At 46.5% G+C, this 15916-nt stretch overlaps 1 protein-coding gene across 1 annotated transcript; it reads left to right on the forward strand.

Moving 5' to 3' along the window:
- The first annotated feature begins 326 nt into the window (after window positions 1–326).
- KCNS2 (potassium voltage-gated channel modifier subfamily S member 2) lies at window positions 327–5713 on the forward strand. The gene is made up of 2 exons (XM_005291643.4): window positions 327–554; window positions 1156–5713. Exon 2 carries the CDS (start codon window positions 1190–1192, stop codon window positions 2621–2623), a length of 1434 nt encoding a protein of 477 aa, XP_005291700.1. The 5' UTR covers window positions 327–554; window positions 1156–1189; the 3' UTR covers window positions 2624–5713.
- The last annotated feature ends 10203 nt before the right edge of the window (window positions 5714–15916 follow it).

Raw genomic sequence — 15916 nt, forward strand, 5'->3', positions numbered from 1 at the left:
GCTCGTGCCATCAAATCTCAGCCAGGGAGCCAGACACGCGTAGCGAACCTGCCTCACTAGGGGCATTGCCGGGCTCCCAGGCGACAGCCCCCTCCCTGCCCTGGCTGGGGTTTAATCCCTGCACGAGCCGCTCTGCTGGCGCCCAGAGCCCCCGGCCAGCCGCGAGGGGTTCCCCGGCGCTGGCGGGGCGCGCCCAGCGGGGGAGTGAGGGGGGCGGCCGGTGGTCGCCATGACTGGCGCGCGCGCGGCAGCCGGCTGCCGGCGCTGAGTGGGGAGGCGCGGCCGGCGCGGGAGCTGTCCCTTCAGCACCATCGCGCGGCGCGCCCGCTCCGCCTCGGGCAGCCCGCGGGCGGCGGAGCCAGCATGGGAGCCCTGCCGCCGCTGCCCGCTGCCCAGCCCCAGTGAGCGCACGCCGGGGAGAGGAACCCCGGCTCTCCACCCCCCGCGGCTGCCGACTCCCCTGCCCAGCCCGAGCGCCCCGCCTCAGCGATGCCGGCACGGTGCTGCGGGACGCGCCACGCTCCGGCCGGGGCGCCCAGCTGCTGAGCGGACAGGTAGGGCGGCGCGTTCCCCGGGCGGCGGCGGAGCCTGGCGGGCGGGTCGGCGGACGCGGCGCGCTCCCCTGCTGGGGGCCAGAGGCGACCCCTGCGGAGGACGGGGAGCCCGAGCCGGGCAGCTGGGGGAGTGGCCCTCACGGGGCTGCTCCGCGCCAGCCTCGGCCCGGCTGGTCCCTGCACTGAAGGGCGGGGCTGGGGTCCCCCATCCAGCCAAACTGCCCGGGTAGCGATGTCCAGCCCCGGCCGCCTCGCAGCCCCCCAGGAGCGGCTGCGATTGCGGGGGCGCTCCAGGCTGAGGGGCCAGTCACCGTGTTTCACGCCAGATGGCTTCTCCCAACCCCGGGGGCGAGGCAAGCGGAGGCCAGGCAAGCCCCGGGTAACTGATGATTTCCCAGGGACTCGCCGCCCATGCTAATTACACTGTCACGCTGCTAAACCTCCTCCGAAACAAAGGACCAGCCCTGAGTGTATGTGAGCGGAGGGGGCTGGCTCGGGGGGCCGGGTGGCAATGCCCTGGCTGGTAAAAGGCCAGAAGGAAAGGCAGGAAAGCCCCATGGGTTCGCCACTGGCGCTGATTTGCGGTTTGATCCCATTCTAGGTCTATTCCCGGCGCCCCTTGGAAGAAGCTCACTATGCCCGGGCAGAGCCTGGAGGATTTCTCTCTGGCTCATTCGGAAGACAATGAGATCAGCATCAACGTCGGAGGCTTTAAGAAAAAGATGCGATCCAACACCCTACTAAGATTTCCCGAAACCAGGCTGGGCAAACTGCTGAGCTGCCACTCAAAGGAGTCGATATTAGAGCTCTGTGACGATTATGACGACGCCAAGAACGAGTTTTACTTTGACCGGAACCCCGAACTTTTCCCCTACGTGTTACATTTTTACAACACCGGCAAGCTCCACGTGATGGGCGAACTCTGCGTGTTCTCCTTCAGCCAGGAGATTGAATACTGGGGCATCAATGAGTTCTTCATTGACTCGTGCTGCAGCTACAGCTACCATGGGAGGAAAATGGAGCCGGATCAAGAGAAATGGGAAGAGCAAAGTGACCGGGAAAGCACCTCGTCTTCGTTTGATGAAATCTTGGCCTTTTACAACGATGCCGCCAAGTTTGACAAACAACCCTTCGGAAACGTCAGGAGGCAGCTCTGGTTAGCTCTGGACAATCCCGGCTACTCTGTCTTGAGCCGAATATTTAGCGTCCTGTCAATAGTGGTTGTTCTTGGTTCCATTGTGACCATGTGCCTGAACAGCCTCCCGGACTTCCAGCTGGTTGACAGCTACGGGAAGGCCGAGGAAGATCCTCGGTTTGAAATCGTGGAACATTTTGGCATTGCATGGTTCACATTTGAGCTGATGGCAAGATTTGCAGTGGCTCCTGACTTCTTGAAGTTTTTCAGGCATGCTCTGAATCTGATTGACCTCATGTCCATCCTGCCATTTTACATTACCTTAATTGTTAACTTGGTTGTGGAAAGTAGCCCGGCTTTAGCAAATTTAGGTAGAGTAGCCCAAGTCCTAAGACTAATGAGAATCTTTCGCATCTTAAAACTTGCTCGACATTCAACTGGCCTCAGGTCTCTTGGGGCCACTTTGAAGTATAGCTACAGGGAGGTAGGGCTTCTCTTATTATACCTCTCTGTTGGGATCTCCATATTCTCGGTAGTGGCTTATACCATTGAAAAAGAAGAAAATGAGGGCTTAGCCACCATCCCCGCTTGCTGGTGGTGGGCTACAGTTAGCATGACCACAGTTGGCTATGGAGATGTTGTCCCAGGGACCACTGCTGGCAAACTGACGGCGTCTGCATGCATCCTAGCTGGTATCTTGGTGGTAGTGCTTCCCATAACGCTCATCTTCAATAAATTCTCTCACTTTTATAGGCGTCAGAAGCAGCTAGAAAGTGCCATGAGGAGCTGTGATTTTGGTGATGGAATGAAAGAGGTTCCATCAGTCAATTTAAGGGACTATTATGCTTATAAAGTTAAATCCCTTATGGCCAGTTTTACCAATCTGAGCAGGAGTACTCCCAGCGAACTAAGCCTAAATGATTCACTGCATTAGACTGCAGGTCTGACAGCAGTTTGCATGATGTGCACCAAGAGCTGTGTTTATAAACATTTTCCTATTCCTTGTTTTTTTTTCTAGCATATAGTGTTGCTGACACTGCACTACCTTTGCACCTAACAGGAAATTTAGTTGCAAACTGACAGTTTGCACATTTCCATCCTGTTGCATAGAAACAAAATGCTCATTTTTCTAGGCAAGTGTTTCTGTGTCCATGACACTAGTGCTAGTGGTGCAGTGCTGATTTGTTATTTGCTTGTTTCCTTTAGACGTCCTTGTGTGAGCAGAGAAATGAGTTAATCCAGGGGAAAACACACAACTGTGAAATTAACAATGAAATAATCTGTTTTCACTTACATTGATGTGACAACTCTTAATATCTGTACATTTCCCAATTGGTTTAAAGCCCTCACAAGGCAGATTTTAAAAAGAGCATTTTAAAGTATCTGACACTAACTGCAAGTTAAAAACTTACTTGTGAATAGTTTACATAGTAACACATTGCCACCTTGTTATGCCTGCTAATACTAATGTTAACCACCTCTGAAAACACGATTGAGTGTAGCAGTTCAGGGAAAATTGACATTTATTTGAGAGCACATGTATTAAAGCACTGGGTGTTCTTTTGAAATTAAACACGTAGTGAGATTTTCAAAAGCACTCGGCATTGTCTAACTCTGCTTCCAGCCATATCGGAAGAAAAAATCCCATTGACCTCACTGGGAGCAGAGATAGGCCAATACTGAGCACTTCTGAAAAACATACCCAAAGCTTTGAAATTATGAGAGCTTTAAGGCCACATTTTCAAAAGGAGCGGCAGACGTTCAGCATCTCTGAAAGTCAGGCCCAAAGGAAGGAAGAAGGAAGTGGGCTTCAGAGGAAGTTGGACTCCCCAAAATGGAGGCATCCAACAATTAGAAGCCACATGTGAAAACTTGGGTCTCTCTAGAGTATGGAAATATTCCAAAGTGAATGATAAAGGCAGTATTTTAGGAGCTGACATTTACCTACTGGAAGATGACTAATTAAAAAGATAGCATATGTATTTCTGAGCTACAGTCTAATTTTGTCAGGGAGGACTGTTTTGATGCTTGGCATGAGAATTAAAACAGGTGTCCATGGTAAATAATCTCATTAAGATTTCTGCAGATGAAACTCTAAAGGAATAAATATAGCTAGTATTTCTACTTAAAAAATGGTTCAGAAAAGAACTCCTGTCTCTCAGTTCAGGAAGAAGCATTAAGGCTAAGACCAAGAAAGGGCACCTATTGGATCAGATTCTCATCTGGTCCAATGACTTTGATAATTTAAAGCAGCTGAGAATCTGACCTAGTATTTGTAAAGTCTGTTTTAAACAAGACAGCAGATCTTGATATTTTATTGTCCAAGTCATGACTCTGCATAAACTAATCTTATGAGTACTCAAAGTTGTCTCTCCCTGCCCACTGAAACGGTTTAAGGATCAATACTCTCAGCTCAGACAATGCCCTCTCTACCATACTATCATATTTCCTGTTTACTAGCGAACTGTGCTGTCAAGCAAACTACCAGTACTCAGCTGGCAAAATGGCTCTTTTCTGTTCAAACTCTGCTATATTGCCATCCAGTTATCTATTGTTTTCAAGTCAATTTGTAGTATAGCAATTTATGAAGATAAGGTGAGTTCAGAGAATAGATTCAAATTAGGGAGATTAGGAAGTATCTTAAAGCACTAAGGCCAAAATTGTCACATTTGGAAGCCTAAAATTAGGCATCTCAATAATATTCAGGCACTTGAATAAAAAGGGCCTGACTATCGCAGATGCTGCGCATCCACAGCTCACCTTGGGTCAGAAGGACATAGGAGTTGTCAAACCACAGCAGACCAGAGGTCCAGCTAATTCAGTGTGCTGTTTCTGACAGTGGCCAGCACCGCATGCTTCAGAATAGGTAGATGTGGAATAACCTGCCCATAATGCAAATTTCTTCCCAGCCCCCTTCAGTTAGTGGTTGGCTTATGCCCTGAAGCATGAGAGTTTATATCCCTTCTAAATGTTTTTGTTTTAAAAAAATCCTTTTTGATGTCCATATATTTCTCTGTAACTTCAGCAGGAGATATGAGTGCTCAGAACCTCCGAAAATTTGGCAGTTTATATTTAAGTTTCTGAATGTGGATTTAGGTGTCTAAATGTAGGCATTCACATTTGAAAAGGTAGGCCAATGCTTTCGCCTCTGGAGGAATGAGATCAATTTCTGTATTGGGTCACAGGTGTAGCGAAATTTGGTGGTCTCAACCTAGTACTGAACTGGAACATTTGGACACTATCATCAAATCTGGAATGGTAATAAAAAGAAGCACAGCACTAGATTATGGGCATTTCAGGTCAGGATTGATATACCTGGAAAGAAGTATGTGGGAGATCTTGCATAGCACTTATACACAGAGTGGGCTGAATCCTGCAGAGCTGGCAAAAATTTCCATTGATGCCAAGGATAATTTGGCCTTCATTAGGTTTACCAGTTTGTGGTCTATGCAGAATCTCTCTCTAGCCAGGGGTCTTATTTTCTCAGCTTCACAAGCAAAGGATTCACAGAGTTTTTAAAAAATCCTAAATAGTATATTATTTTTAAGTCAGTTCTTTCAGCAGACATGTAGAATTGTCAAAGGGTCACGAATTCCCCCAGCTGTTAGTTTAGCATTGCAAATTTTGGATTATTTAAATAAGATATAAATTATCTTGTCTTATAGATTTATTATTCATAGGGACATTGTTCAGTCATTTCTTCAGAAATTGAATGGAATGTTTCCAAATTGCATTTTATGAAGGAAAATGAAGTTCCCCAAGGAGTCACTATTTTTATTGTATTGGTTGTAAGGAATTTTCATTATTGCTTTTTTTATATAAGTGCTATGGATCAAAGATGCTAAATCAGGGGTCGGCAACCTTTTAGAAGTGGTGTGCCGAGTCTTCATTTATTCACTCTAATTTAAGGTTTCGCGTGCTGGTAATACATTTTAATGTTTTTTAGAAGGTCTCTCTCTATAAGTCTATATATTATATAACTAAACTAGTGTTGTATTGTAAAATAAACAAGGTTTTCAAAATGTTTAAGAAGCTTCATTTAAAATGAAATTAAAATGTTGATCTTACGCCACCGGCCCGCTCAGCCCGCTGCTGGTCTGGGGTTCTGTTCACCTAGGCCGGCAGCGGGCTGAGTGAGGCCTGCAGCCAGGACCCCGGCTGGCAAGGGTCCGGCAGCCAGAACCCCAGACCAGCAGCGGGCTGTGTGAGGCCGGCGGCCAGGACCCCAGACCGGCAGTGGACTGAGCAGCTCAGCTCACTGCCGCTCAGGGGTTCCATCCGCCAGCTCCTGCCAGCCGGTATCCTGGCTGCCGGATCCACTCAGCCCGCTGCCAGTCTGGGGTCCTGGCCCTCCCCACATACCTTCTCCCTGGTTCTGGCCATTCTCTTCCTCTTTCTGCACTGAGCTGAGGGTGGCAGTGCACTGAGCACAGGGCTGGGGGTGAAGGGTCGGGCCAGGAGCTAAAATGAGGAAGGGGGCTCAGGGTTGGGGCAGGAGGTTCGGGTGTGGGGCACTTACCTGGACAGCTCCCATTTGATGCGAGGGGTGCAGATGGGAATGTGGGGGGGGGAGCAGGAGCTCCCGTTTGGTGCTCTGGGTGGGAGTGGGGATGTGGCAGGTGCATGGGGTGTGGGGGGGCTGGGGATGTGGGGCGGTGCAGGTGTCAGGGCAGAGGGGGGGCTGGGGATGTGTGGGGTGCCAGAGTCAGGGCTAGGGTTGTGGGGGTGGGATGAAGGAGTCAAGCAGAGGGCTGGGTGTGTATGAGGGAGGTACAGGGCTCAGGGCAGGGGTCTGGGGTGTGTGCGGGGCTCAGGGCAGAGTGTGTGTGTGTGGGGGGGGGGGGTCAGGGCTCAGGGGAAAGGGCCGGGTGACTGCCCCCCTAAGAACTCCCAACCCCCCAGCTCCTTGTCCCCTGACCACCCCCTCCAGAGACCCCCCACCCTAACTGCCCCACCCCAGGACCCTCCTTGCTCCCTGTCCCCTGACTGTCCTGACCCCTATCCACCCCCCCTGCCCCCTGACTGACCCCGGGACTCCCATGCCCCATCCACCCCCCCCTGCTCCCTGACTGCCCCCTCCAGAGACCCCCCCCATCCAACCCACCCTATCCCCTGACTGCCTCCACGCCCAACCCTTATCCAACCCTCCCGGCCCCGGACCCCTTACCATGAGGCTCCACGCAGAGCCTGGTAAGCTGCCCCATGGGAGCGCGCAGCCTCGGCCCCCAGAGCTCTGCGCGCTCGGCGGCAGGGCTCCGGGTGAGCAGGGAGCGTCTTTCCCTCCCCGCAGAGCCAAACACTGCCCTGCAGGAGTGCGCAGCCCCTACCGCCAGAGCGCTGTGCGCGCGGCGGCAGGGCTCCAGGGGAGGGGAGAAGGCGCGAGAGGGGCCGGCAGCTTGCTGCGCTCTGACCCAGGAGCGCGGACCCCGCAGCTTGCCGTGCCGGAAGAGTGGGGTCATTTGCCTACCCCATGCGCACAGCTATGCTTCTGCTCCCTGCCCCCGCAGGGGGAGCGGAGGGCAGAGGAGAGCGGACGAGGCTGGGCAGGATTTTTAATGGCACGCTAGAGTCCCGGCAGGCTCCAGCGTGCCATAAAAAATCGGCACGCGTGCCATAGGTTGCTGACCCCTGTACTAAATAAATAAAGGACTGCAATTTAGTATGCACTCATTGCCATGATTCATTATGAAAATGATTTTATATAGAACCGTTAATTTAGGAGGATCCCTGCATACTTTACAAACTGTATTTATAGAAGGGAATTACTTCATTCACCATCAGGGCCACCAAGAGCAGGTTCGGGCCCCTCTGAAAAATATTTTTTGGGCCCCCCAGCAAGGGCGGACTGGCTAAACACTGAAACATGTTGTTATTGCTCCCTGTATGCTAAAAGGTCTAAAGTAGTTAAATTAGGATTATGGTATTATTTCCAACCAAGTAACTTACTTTGTCTGAGGGATTAAACTTTGTTATGGAGTTCTGATTTCTACTAAATCCCAGGAAAAACTTCCTAACTGTAAGAACAGTAGGGCAATGGAACAGACTGCCTAGGGAGGTCGTGGAAGCTCCTTCACTGGAGGTTTTCAAAAGGAGGCTGGATAGCCATCTGTCTTGGATGGTTTAGACACAACAGAGATTATCCTTGTGGTCCCTTCTAACCCTATGATTCTATAGAGCTGGGCTGAGTATTATGGTGTTCCAGGGCTGCTGCTGAAAAGCAGTATGATTTATTTATAGCTTGTGATGAAGCAGTTAGTATTTGTTTAGATTTAGTATTAACACTTGTTTTATTATTCATAGATTTTAGTCACTTGCTAGTTGTCTCCTTCTGTGCAGACTGTGTGTTATCCATTTTGAAATCAGACTTTTTCTTATATAATACAGCACGATCTGTTTCACATTTGTAAGTTTAAAAATTGAGAACTTTGTGTTTGTTACTTCAGCTTTAGCACTTACAGTATTTGCACTCTGTTGTGTGGGCCTTTATTAAGACAGCAATAATCTATTACACTGCTCTACAGCCAAAATGCTTCTGAAATAAATGCAGTCAAACATTACTAATTCTGGGTCACTGAGACCGAAAATGATGCTTAAAATTGTTGATTGGCTCTAGTTTTCAAGATATGCTATTGGGTCAGTATATACGACCCTTGACTCGGGAATGGCGGAGGATAAGTGAGTTATAAAGGGAAGGGAATCTCAATTTAAACCAGAAATGACTAAAATACATCTTTGACTGGATCTATGACTAAATCTATGACTGGGTTTGGACAGTACTTGCTTTTTAGGCAAAACAATGAATGATGCAATCTGAAGCTGGTATTGCATCATACATGATATGAATTGCATCAAGTTATTCCTAGAAGTCATGGATGATGCAATCATAACGAAGCTTACATCACTCTGCTGAACAAATTGCCCTATATCAGCTCTAGAAATCATACAGTGTCATGCTCTCTTATTTGTCAGTGTTTGATTTTGCAAAGGGACACATTTCTGTTTAGCCAAAGTGAGCAGAGATGCCTCGTACTTGTGTGAACAGTGCAGATAACTTTGACTATGTTTGTGGTGAAGTGACTTTTGCATCACAAAAGTGCAGTATAACCACTATGGTTAAGAAAGCCTAGCACCTTTATTTTGGCTGCAAAATTGGAGATCAGGACAAGAGGTGGGCCCCACACATGTGCTGCAACACTTGTGCAACAAATCTTCGCCAGTGGTTGAACAGGAAAAGGAAATCTATGCCTTTTGCAGTGCCAATGATTTGAAGAGAGCCAACAGATCATACCAGCAATTTTTACTTCTGCATGGTGCCTACAGTTGGGAAAGGTGTGTCAAAGAAGAAAAAGTGGACTGTGCATTATCCAAACATTCCATCAGCTATACGCCCAGTACCCCACGGAGAAGGACTGCCGGTTCCTGATGCACCAGAATCATTCTCACTTGAGTCAGACGAGGAAGAGGATGAAACTTCTGGTCCTGAACCATCAATGTCACAGGACCCACATTTTCTCCCATCCTTCTCCTCTGAACCACACCTCATAACACAAGGTGAACTGAATGACCTTGTCAGGGATTTGGAACTACCCAAGAGCAAGGCAGAGCTGTTGGGCTCCAGACTACAGCAGTGGAATCTCCTGGCAGGTGATGTTAGGGTTTCCATGTTCCGTGACCGTCAAAAGGATTTTGTCCCATTCTTCTTCATGGAAGGTGATCTTGTAGCCTGCAACAACATCAATGGTGTGATGGCAGCCCTCAACATCATTCATGATCCAGATGAATGGAGACTGTTCATTGATTCATTGAAGATGAGTCTTAAAGCCGTTTTTCTGCATAATGGCAATGTTTTGCCATCAATTCCAGTTGGTCATGCAGTCCATATGAAGGAAACCTATGACAACATGAAACAATTTTTGAGGTGCATAAACTATGACCAACATCAGTGGCAGCTTTGTGGTGATTTGAAGGTTGTTGCTCTCTTGCTTGGTCTGCAGACTGGATACACAAAGTACTGCTGTTTTCTCTGCGAATGGGATAGTCGTGCAAGAGATTCCCACTACATCAAGAAAGATTGGCCACTCCGACAGTTATTGGAGCCTGGGAGGAAAAGTGTTCAGCATCCACCACTTGTTGAATCAAGGAAGATTTTGTTACCACCCTTCCACGTCAAGCTGGGTCTGATGAAGAACTTTGTTAAGGTCATTGACAAAACACAAGCAGCTTTCAAGTACCTCCGTGGAAAATTTCCAAGGTTAAGTGAAGCTAAGATAAAGGAAGGTGTCTTTATTGGTCCTCAGATTCTTGAACTTCTTCAAGATGATGCATTTGACCATGCACTGCGTGGCAAGGAAAAGGCATGGAAAGCCTTCCAGTTAGTGGCAATAAATTTTCTCGGAAACAACAAGGCAGACAACTACAGGTTGTTGGTGGAAAACCTCCTCAAGGCATACAAAAGCCTTGGTTGCAACATGTCACTAAAGATACATTTTTTGCACTCTCATCTAGATTTTTTTCCACCGAACTGCGGAGCAGTGAGCGACGAGCACGGCGAGCGATTTCACCAGGACATTGCAACAATGGAGAAACGCTATCAGGGCAAATGGAGCCCATCAATGCTTGCAGACTATTGCTGGACAGTGACAAGAGATGCTCCATTTAATGAATACAAGAGACAAGCCAAGAAGCGCCGAGTAGACACTGAATTGGACTAAACTATGTACATAATAGTTTTTTGCCTTTTGTTTCATAATAAATTTTATTTATATAACCTTTTTGCTGATTTTTAAAGTGTTACATAAACAGGACAGGTGAACTATTATCATGTAAAGCAACCATAAACACATGAAAAGACCTAGGTTTACAATTTATGATTAAAACTCTACTATCTACACAATATACATAGACATAAAATGTAAAAACTTAAATATCTTAGAAACAGTAGCCAATCAGTTGTTTTAATTGTCATATTTGAATTCAGCACATCAAAATACATAATAAATAGCACATTTTATCTCTGAAGCAGACGACTTCTCAAAAATTGTAGACCAGTGTTATATATGTTACCATTTTAATTTTCTATCTGGTCCCAACCATGTACACTCACACCGGTACACTCAGTAACTCAGGCTTGTGCCACATAATGTAAATTAACGGAAAAACAATAATTAAATTTAATCAAGGGATTAAAATTTGATCTAAACTGCAGGACATTCCAAGCATATATTATGATTAAAGAAAAGCCTATATTGTCTTGAAATGATAGGTTTCTTTTTAAAACTTTTCATCAAAATATATTTGTTTAAATATTCTGATCTGAAGAAACATCTTTTGGGGTTAAACAGATGGCACACAACTCTTGTTTTATGTTTGGTAGATTAGGGACTAAGCAAAATACCAATAATGTTCCTAGGTATTAAATCAATTTGACATGACCTTTTATTTCTTCCACAACAAACACTTTCCTTAGAGACCCCTGCTGTGCACATGTAAGCAGTGTTCTGCATTGGGTTGGTTATCCATTTCCTCTCATAGCATTTCTGATTTTAATCTACCTTTGATGGTACTTTCAAATAACATTCGACTTGCAATCACCACCCATGTCACCATGTCGTGCCAGTAAGAGCCTTTTCTTATTTTATGCCTCTCCATTCGTATCTCACTTTATCGCCTCACTTTCAATAAGGTTGTACCAGAGATGAATTTGATCCACTAGCTTCTCCTTCCAGCTGTCCACAGCAAGGTGGTGATATAATGACGATCCCCTGCAGTTTCAGAAGTATCTGTCATGAATACATCTTATATCCAAAAGAAAAAGACAGTTCTTCCCACCAGAGAATAAAGTACTGTATTAATAGTACAAGCAGCTAATAGTGCATTATGCAGAACAATTCATTGCATAGCTGGCTTATGGTATGTCTACATTGCAACTAGACATCTGTGGCTGGCCTGTGTAGCTACTTGGGATTAGACTGCAGCCAGGCTCTGGGACCCTCCCACCTCACAGGATCCTAGAGCCTGGGCTCCAGCCTGAGCCAAAACATCTATACTGCAGTTAAACAGCCCCTTAGCTCAAGTCTCAGAAGCCTGAGGCAGCTATAATGGGCCAGCCGCAGGTTTTTTAATTGCAGTGTAGACATACCCTGAGAGATTATTTTAGTTTTGTACTCTCCCTTCAGCCCAATTTTTAAGTCTGTTATGATGCTTCATCTACACCAAGGACACCTGATCCCCTCACTATTGTCAAGTGAATCATGAGCCCTCATACACAAAATGATGGGCCATCAGCTGACAGAAACAACCTCCCACACACTCATGGAAGTGTCTGCCAAGGCCATGCAACTGTAATGAGTCATTTTGAGCCTGATGAGTGCTCTCTGAGCCTGAACTTGAGCCAGATAAGTGCTGTGGAGTTAATGAGTTGTCCCTCAGCCTGAGCCTGATGAGATATCCCTGAGTGTGATGACCTGAGGGATCCACATCAATTAATCAGGGTTCAGCCAATCCATAAGCACAGACCTAACCAGGTGATCCCCAAGGCCAGGGATATGGTCTTCCAATGAGAGCAGCCACTCCAGTCTGCTCAATATCACTACCTCACTGGGAATATTGCCTGTCACTTGGTGGTTCTGACAGACTTCTTTAGCTCCTGCTACAGCCTTGCTCCAATCCTATTCTTGATTCCTGCTCTGACCCCTGGCTCTGGTCCACAACCTGATCACCGCTGCTTCAACCACTAGTCCTGACCACCACTGCTCCAAACAGTAGGCCTGACTACCCACTTCTCAGTTTCTGACAGTTTGAGCAGACTGCCTGATTTTGCCCCAGCAGTTGAGAGGGAGACCCCTGGAATGTCCATCACTGAGATGACAGATTTGGTCCACAACCTTTGGGATCAAGTTGCCCAGTTGCATCTGGAGAATCCTTCCCTTTGCCCAGAGATCCTGCTAGCCCCAGTAAGCTCAATAGAGCCAGTACCTTTAGAACCCAGCCCAAAGATTCCATTGCCGGAAAGATTTGATGGGAATCCCCAGGAGTTCTTAACCAGCACTGCCTTTTGTTCCTGATGAATCCTGCAATATATCCCGATGATCAGACCAAGGTGAGGTTTATTATCAGTTTATTGACCGGGGAAGCCCTGGACTGAGCCTCGCAGCTCTTGGAACAGCCAGCCCTATTCTCAATAATTTTGATAATTCATCCCGGACTAGTAGATTCTGGGATGCTGGATTTACTAAGGCTAATCAACTGCTGGTGAAAAGGAAGCCCTCCCCAGATCTAATGGAAACAATTAATGGTAGTATGTTTTCCTCTGGTCTGGTTACCCATGAACCCATGCCCCTCCATATTGAAATCCAAGATCATCTAGAGATTCTTCAGTTTAATTTATTTAAGTCATCACACTTTCCAATCATGCTTAGTATTCCCTGGCTCTCAATGCATGATACACACATCTCATGGAAGATGCTTGAGGAACGATTCAAGTCAAGCTACTGCTGACAATCGTGTCTAGCCAAATCAGGGGCCAAGGAAACAAGAACCAGCACCTAGAAGTCCACTGCCATGTGTGTCCAGCAGATTCAAGAAGCCAACAGCTCCTTAATCCTTGCAAAATATCAAGAATTTGCTGATGTATTTGATAAAAAGAATGCTGATATTTTACCCCTGCATAGACCTTACAGTCACCCCATTGATCTCCTGCAGGGGATAAAATTCCATTCAGGCGGATTTACTCCTTATCAGAACCAGAACTCAAAGCCCTACGAGAATACCTTGATGAAAATCTTGCAAAAGAACTTCATCCATCTATCCACACACATGTCCCAATTTTGTTTGTGAAAAAGGACATCTCCTTGTGCCTTTGTGTAGACTATCATGCCTTGAACAAAATCACCATCTAGAACAAGTATCTTTTGCCTTTGATCAATGAGCTGTTGGAAAGGATCCATTCTGCCAAGGTATTTTCCAAGAGTGGCATTTACAACCTCGTTTGTATTCAGGAGGGCAACCATTGGAAAACAGTGTTTTACGTATATTATGGCCATTTTGAATTTCTGCTTATGCCTTTCAGTCTCTCTGATGCCCCAGCCACATTCAGGCACTTTGCCAATGATAGTTTGAGGAATGTTTTAGACCTGTTCATGATGATCTACCTAGATGACATCCTCATCTTCTCAGAAAGTCAAACTATTCCTGCCCAACACATCTGTCTGGTATTCAAGGCCCTCCAAGTGAATGGCCTGTACTGAAAACCTGAGAAGTGTGAGTTTGATTGCCCCTTGTGTTGACTTCTTAGGCTATGTCATTTCCTCTAATGGATTTCAATTGTGGACTGGGTAGCCAGATGGAACGTTCACAAATGCCCAGGGCTTCCTGGGGTTTGCTAATTTTTACCTAAGATTCATCAAGGAATTTTTTTGAAGATGGTGACCCCAATTACCCTTCTGCTCTGGTAGAACACCATACTTCCTTGGAAGCAGGAAGTCCAATCTGCCTTTGAGCTATTAAAGGAAGCATTTACACTGGCACCCACCTTGGTACATCCAGACCCACAAAACCTCTCATTGTCAAAGCAGGTGCCTCCAATTATGCAGCTGGAGCAGTGAGATCACAGCATCATGAGCCCCAGAATGTGCTCTACCCCTGTGCATTTTATTTCCGGAAACTGACACCCATAGAACAAAACTATCAAATCTGTAAAAGAACTACTGGCCATCAAGGCTACCTTTGAGGAATAGTGTCACCTCCTGAAAGGTGCATGTTTCCCTATCCAAGTATGTACAGACCACAAGAACCTGGACAGAGCTAGCCCTAGACCAAATGGCGCCCTAGGCAAGGAGCATCTTTGGTGCCCCTCCACACACACCTCCGTTTGTTAAACTTTTGAATACCTTATTTTTATTGCATTTGAATGAATTGGAGAACTTGGAGTGGAGAGTGCTTCCCATGTTGCAAAATGTGACGGATGTTGTCCATTCAACATAGAGGTCTTTATCATTGATGTGTAAACACTCCCCATGTGTCAGCATCTGGTGAAGGGCCGTATATTGTTCTAGAGTGTTTTCCTGTCTGCCGGCAGCTTACTAAGGTCATACAAAAAACCCCAGGTCTTTTTGTGATGCTTCATTTTCCAAACCTTTCTTCAATGGACACTCGAGCAGGGTCAATGAGCGAGCAAAAAACTCCCTCTGGAATCTTTCTTCCAAGCTTCCCATCACTTCATCTCTGTCCTCATAACTAAACTGTCTCTTCTTCTGATAAATACAAGTTTCCTTGAAGACAGGCTCAATTCCTAAGTTTCTGTCCTTTCTTGCCAATGACAATTCAGTTTCTCACCATTCTTGAGCACTCTTTCACAGTGTGACTTTGAGAAGTGTCGCTTCTGCTCATTTACTGGAAACGTCATATCCTTGATTTTGCCCGGCCCATTCAAAATTGTATGATCAATATTGTCAGAGGTTAAGATTGCCAGCCATAAAGCAGGATCTGCTGTATCGATTTGTGCTGTGCAATTTTTCTCACTGTTGTTTCTGTCATCATGCAAGGCTGATTCTTCTTTATCGTTTCTTTCCTTTTCATGTAAACCAGATTTTTCTTTTTCATTACTCTGCTTTTCATATGAGGCACATTCTTCTTTATCATCACTCTCCTTTACATTGCCCGGAAAAATTCACAATTCTCCATAATTTTCCTCACATTTCCATTTCTTATCTTCAGGTCAATCTGCTAATTCCTTAGTAATAGGACTTCCATCATTTACACTTCACTTCTCAATTTCTTCTGCAATGGTTAGGGTGACCATATTTCCCTATGCTGAATATGGGACACCTGGTAAAATTACTTGTATTCAAGCGAGTTCAATGGCAATCTATCAGAACTGCGCAGTACAAATGTTCAAATTAACATCAAGTTGACTGAGCCCCTGTTACAAAGAAATATGGTGTAGTTGGATTCTTTTTATTTACCTTCTTATCTTTATGGCTTTAGGGTTCACACGGGAAGAGGTGACACACACACACTCCAATACGCCTCTCTCACACTGAGGGGGTGACCGAACAATCCGACCCTCCCTGCCCAGCAGGAGCGGCGCCAGAGTTTTTGCTGCCCTAGGCGGCAGCGCTCCTCCTCTGAGCATTCAGGAGGCCTGGGGTCTTCGGCAGTGGGGGTCCTTCCACTCCGCATCTTTTGGGCACTTTGGTGGTGGGTCCCTAGTGGACACGCCGGCCCTGCT

Source organism: Chrysemys picta, chromosome 2 (genome assembly GCF_011386835.1).
Source record: "Chrysemys picta bellii isolate R12L10 chromosome 2, ASM1138683v2, whole genome shotgun sequence".
Classification (NCBI taxonomy): domain Eukaryota; kingdom Metazoa; phylum Chordata; order Testudines; family Emydidae; genus Chrysemys; species Chrysemys picta.